The 6,000-nt window shown below is 45.6% G+C and overlaps 1 protein-coding gene across 4 annotated transcripts in view; it reads left to right on the top strand.

Annotated features, from left to right (window-relative positions):
- LOC129860446 (chemokine-like protein TAFA-5) overlaps positions 1-6,000 on the top strand; it is a 33,659-nt gene that overhangs the window by 17,563 nt on the left and 10,096 nt on the right. For all 4 annotated transcript variants that reach the window (XR_008760378.1, XR_008760377.1, XM_055930835.1 and 1 more), the window contains exons 2-3: positions 170-319; positions 4,744-4,871. Coding sequence is in view for 2 of the 4 variants with exons in the window: in XM_055930835.1 (XP_055786810.1) it covers positions 170-319; positions 4,744-4,871 (278 nt within the window). In the remaining 2 variants the exon portion in view is untranslated. The remainder of the gene's footprint in view (positions 1-169; positions 320-4,743; positions 4,872-6,000) is intronic.

Genomic DNA, 6,000 nt, shown 5'->3' with positions numbered 1-6,000 from the left:
CAGATCTAGATGAGAGCTTCTGCTGAATGACTGTAATGTAACACAGACGGTGTCTGAAATGGCATCTTATTCAATTCAATGGTCAAAAGTAGTGCACTGCATAAGGAATGTAGGATGCCATTGAAGACAGACAATGTCATGGACTCTCCCCCTTTTGTTGTCTCTGCAGGCCAGTTGGCTGTGGGCACCTGTGAGATTGTGATGCTCAACAGAGACAGCAGCGTGCCAAGATGCACCATCGCCCGTCAGACTGCCCGCTGTGCCTGCAGGAGAGGCCAGATCGCTGGCACCACGAAGGCCAGGCCAGCCTGCGTCGACGGTGAGTGTCAACAATTGCGGTTAAGGCGCTATCTAGTGTTATAAAATTCAGGTAAAATCCACATATTTTCCAGAAACCCTCATTGAAGGATTGTGGATTTCATGCTTATTCCCTCCTGATTCTAGGAATCTTCCAACTGGGATTTTTGGAAAAATAGGTAATTTTTCAACCCTAGCTGTATCTCTCCATGGTCATCTTCATCTTACATGGAGATCAACCACACTTTAGCACCCCCCTGACCGAGTCCGCACTGCTCTGCAGTCCATAAACAACAGGACATACCTGGCGTATCTGGTACCACACGGTCTTTGTAATACTGTAACTGGCTCCGGCAATGCTAATTAACTAAGAGAGAACTATGATTATACAATAAGGAAGTTGATTATTATTGGCTGCTAGAGTTGTAATGGGTCACCAAACCCACGGTTTGGTATGTATTGCGGTTTTGGGGTCACGGTTCGGTTTCAGTACGGAGGGAGAATTAAATGCCAATGTTCAGCATTCACAATGTTCCAAGCGTTGTCTGTTGTGACCAGATTGTTATGTTGGGCCTCACACGTTTCCACTCTGATGCTGCGTTTGTAACCATGTGGGAGGTGGGAATTTACCAGTTGTGATGTCTTAAATACCAGTCGGATGCGAAAACCATATTAATAGATTGCTTTTTATAAATAATGTTTTGTTGCATTTAACTGTCGAAAATGCCGTTATCGAGGCCATCGAGGGGACGCGGATCATTTCAATGACCAAGACTTCGCCAGATAAATACAAAACCCCTGCGTGAATTCACCCATCCCTCTGTAGATTCAAGCCCTCCATGGACGGCCCATCGGCTCCGGCCAGGTGGAATATCAGACCAAGCCCATTCCACTGCAGTTTAGGGTGAACCACTCTGAGACTCTTAGTTTTCTGTTGATTACTGCTCCCGAGAACCCCCTTATCCTAGGGTACCCCTGGCTAGTGCTACATAACCCACTATTCTCCTGGTCCACGGGACACCTACTAGACTGGGGTAAGAACTGTCAGACTAGATGCCTAAGACCCCCACCAAGAGCCTCGCTGCGTTCCCCGGCATCCATTGAAGACCAAGACTTTTCCCCTCTCCCTCCCGAGGAATTCGACCTCCGGGAGGCCTTCAGTAAGAGGTAATCCACCACCATCCCTCCTCATCCGTATGACTGCGCTATAAAACTCCTACCCGGCTCTACCCCTCCCCGGGGCCGTCTGTACTCCCCCTCGACCCCTGAAGCAACAGTCATGGACAATTACATCCGGGAGTCGCTGGAGGCAGGTTTCATTCGATCGTCTACATCCCCAGCTTCTGCAGGCTTCTTCTTCGTGGGAAAGGAGAATGGAGTTCTGCGTTCCTGCATCGATTACAGAGGGCTGAACAGGATTATGATTAAGAATCGTTACCCCCTTCCCCTGATGTCCACCACCTTGGAGTTGGCCTATGGGGCCTAATTCTTCACCAAACTGGACCTCCGCAACGCTTACAATCTGGTGAGAATCAGGGAGGGAGATGGATGAATGGAAGACTGCCTTTAACACTCCTAGTGGCCACTATGAGTATTTAGTCATGCCATTCAGATTATCGAACTCACAGGCAGTCTTCCAAGCATTGATCAATGACACGCTTAGGGATATGTTGAATCGGTTCGTCTTTGTTTACCTCGGCGACATCCTGACCTTCTCCAAGATCCATTTGGAACACACCCTGCACGTCCACCAAGTCCTCCTGCAGAATCAACTATACATCAAGATAGAGAAGTGTGAGTTCTATGTATCCAAAGTTTTATGTCTACCGCAGACATCCAAATGGACCCTGTAAAGGTGAGGCGGTCACAGACTGGCCCCGTCCAGCCTCACTCAAACAAGTTCAGCTATTCCTCGGGTTTGGCAATTTTTACAGGTGTTTTATACGCAACTTTGGTGCGGTGGCAGCGCCTCTCACGGTCCCAACCCGCCAGTCCCAGACACGTTTTTGCTGGACCCCCGAGGCTGACAGAGCGTTTGGGGAGCTCAAGGGACGTTTCACCTCCGGACCCATCCTCGTCCATCCTGATCCTACCCGTCCCTTCGTGGTAGAGGTGGACACCTCGGATGGCGGAGCACGGGCGGTCCTTTCACAGCGGAACAGGACAAGGAGGACAAGAAACTATGCCTTTCTCTTCCAAGTGGTTCTCGCCAGCGGAACACAACTACGATGTAGGCAACCGAGAGCTCTTGGCAGTTAAGTGGGCTCTTGAGGGGTGGAGACACTGGTTGGAGGGGGCACCTCATCCTTTCGTGATCTGGAAGGACCTTAAGAACTTGGTCTCCATTCAAGAAGCCAAGAGGTTGAATTGCAGTAATCAAGATTTGAATAAGATAAGCGCATAAGATCTAGTTGTTTTACCAGAATAGCCAGAAAAAAATCAGGCTATAAATTCAGCTGTTTTACTCAAAAGGCATAGGCCTACAACATAGTGTTTATCTGTTAAATATTTGTTTAATTTATTCCTTCAGGTTGACAGTGCAGACTGAACAAAAGTCCCTGTACTGGACAGTTCGGTACAAATACATGTAGTGTTACGCCCCTACTGGCTACCTGCCGCGGAACTCGTGCTCCGTTAATAGTCAGTCCATTAAAGAGGGACCTGTTGCTCACTGGCTGCCACTGTGGAGAACGGGAATGCTTTCTGTCATTACATCTCTTAATGGAATTACAGCATAGAGTTGTAGTGAAGGGTGGTGCTGTCGAAAGTATATTCCCACCACAGCACACATGCAATTGATCATTACTTGTCTTACCGTAGTGGGTTTGGGAACTTTGCCTGTAAATGTAATTGTGGAGGTAAATGGAAATGTAGAGGACTTTATGGTTTGATGGTTATTCAGATTCTCTTTCTCTGATTTTCTCCTGCCCCCCCTACCTCACTGTACTTGTGCCTGTGACATTAAAACTTGAAACATTCATCGTGAGCACCCACTTCTCCAACAAGGTGACCTCTGATGTCACCTACTGCCTCTATAATGGCATTTATGACAGTTAAATGCAGTCTGGGTGGGGGGCCGTGATGACAGGTGTCACAGCTCTCCCTATGTGACTACTTTACCCCAGGTGATATTCAGTAGGACACAACATTCGAAAACGTTTTAAATGGAAAAAGAAAATGACCATAGCACCACCCTGTTTCACTCTGTTTAATAACGTTTTTTCCTATTGGACAGGACCCAGCTAAATCAGTCCGTCTTCCAGCCAGGCTTTGCTATAGCGCTCTGTTGGTCCCTCTGATGCACACCTTGAAAACTCAGCTCTATTTTTTTTAGCCCTTCAGCAGTTGGATTTGGCTGTCACATAATATACTCACATCTACATTTATGAATGACTGATCAATCTATGCTTTGTTATGTCTGATGGATCGTGCTGACAATCCAATTCGCAGAGGGAAATTGGAGTGTCGGGCTGGATAGCTGGGCTTCTTTCAGCAGATGAAGGAATTGAGCTGTAAGCTAAAGGGAATTTTGAATGCTTTTTTTCATTAAAGCTAGGTCTATGTGGTCTTTGAATCCCTTTTTTTACCCTTTTCCATTTCTAATATGATATTGGAAAACAGTTGGTGTTCAGTCCGCCGTTGTTCTGTGTGTGTGCGTGCTGGTCATACTGGCATGTGTGTGCACGGTGGTCATACTGGCATGTGTGTGCACGGCCATGCTACGTCCCATGGAATGACAGATCTGTACAGGACAGCAGTATCCAGCTCAAAGGGCCAACCTGACACACCCAATTATTGAAAACATGGACAAGGGGTTATCCTTTACTGACATCATGTCACAATCACTAGGGACACAAGCTCATTCACTCTATTTGGGGACATTTGCCACTGTAGTCCCTCTCTTTCAATTTGCCCACCATCATATCGTCAGACGGACCTTTTGGTAAACCGAAAGGAACAATAGTTCATGCCAGGTCCTGAGAGGACCGATTAATCTTTGAGCAGACGTGAACACACACAAACACACACACACAGACACACACACCCAGTGTGAGGAACAATCAGTGTTAATTAGCGTCAACAAAGACGAATGCTAATTCATTGTTTTCCGGACAGATTATACAGAGAGCACAAGAGTGGCCATCATTACATTACGTCTAGACTGATGACATTCAAAGGATCTAATCAAGAACCCCTGATTGTGAAATACTTCTTTCACTCTTTCTCGCTCTCTCCTCTCTCTTCCTCTTTCTCTATCTAGATGTCTATCATCTCTCTCTCTTCGCTCTCTCATAGTCTCCTTGCTCTCTGGTTTTTATTACTGTTAAAATGCACTAAAGTGTGACTTTAAAGGTTGATATACAGTAGCTCAATCGAGCTTGGTTCTAACTCTTTGTCCCACCCTCTCTCTCTCTCTCTCTCTCTCCCTTCTCTCTGTCTCCTCAGTGCGTATAGTAAGGAGTAGACAGTGGTGTGAGATGGCACCCTGCTTGGAGGGAGAGATGTGCGGCCTCCTCTTCAACCGCTCTGGTTGGACCTGTACCAAAGGCAGTGGCCACATCAAGACAGTCACGGTAAGACGTAGCCTTACAGAGTCATGTATGGAGTACATATTGAAACATGCAACTGCCATTAGCATTGTAACAGGAATGGAGAAAGGGGAATTTACATGGATTTTGAATAATGTGGATCTGTAACTGTGCTGTTATCATTGGCTTGTAAATAACGTTGATACACAATTATGATACAATAAGTGAGAGACATAGAGAAAGGGAGTGTGTGAATGTGCATGCATAAAGAAATAAATCCTATTTCTCCTATTCCCAAGTCCTAATTTTGCCTACATCATTTTACTGCAAGAAATGCCAAAATCATGCCGGAGATATTATTAAGGCTATAGCCCTATTCGCACGGGACTAGTTGGTTGTGTAGCCTATTTATTGCCCCAGAATGTCTGTTATTCCAGAGGACGATTTGGATGGGATATATTTTTTCTGCCTCCTGTAATATATAAAAAAATCAATTGACAGTTACGTTTTCTAGATGTGAAGATATTTCAACTAGTCCAGACGATAACAGGCTACACTAATAACATGAGCTTGTTTCCCAAATGTTTTAACCGTAGTCTTTGGTATAATGTGGCCATAATATTTGAATTGTGGATTTCATCATAATCGTTTGGATATTTTAGCGAACCACAGTAGAAGACGTCCCAAATACATCCAAGATGGCGTAGCAGTCAGACGTCTTTGTCCTTCGTGTTGTCGTGTCCCATGTATATATCTTTTTAATATTTTTCTAAACCTCATTGCCTGCATCCGTAATGGGTCTGAGGTCAAACAACCAACCCTCATCACTATCAAACGCTCCCTAAAACACTTCAGCGAGCAGGCCTTTCTAATCGACCTGGCCCGGGTATCCTGGAAGGATATTGACCTCTTCCCATCAGTAGAGGATATCTGGTTATTCTTTAAAAGTGTCTTCATGACCTTAAATAAGCATGCCCCATTCCAAAAATGTAGAACCAGGAACAGATATAGCCATTGGTTCTCTTGACTGCCCTTGACCAGCACAAAAACATCCTGTGGCGTACTGCATTAGCATCGAATAGCCCGCGTGATATGCAACTTCTCAGGGAAGTGAGGAACCAATATACACAGGCAGTTAGGAACGCTAAAGCTAGATTCTTCAAGCAGAAATTTT

This window comes from Salvelinus fontinalis, chromosome 8 (genome assembly GCF_029448725.1).
Source record: "Salvelinus fontinalis isolate EN_2023a chromosome 8, ASM2944872v1, whole genome shotgun sequence".
Classification (NCBI taxonomy): Eukaryota; Metazoa; Chordata; class Actinopteri; order Salmoniformes; family Salmonidae; genus Salvelinus; species Salvelinus fontinalis.
Note: the sequence above shows the minus strand (reverse complement) of the source record. Positions and strands in the feature narration are given on the sequence as shown.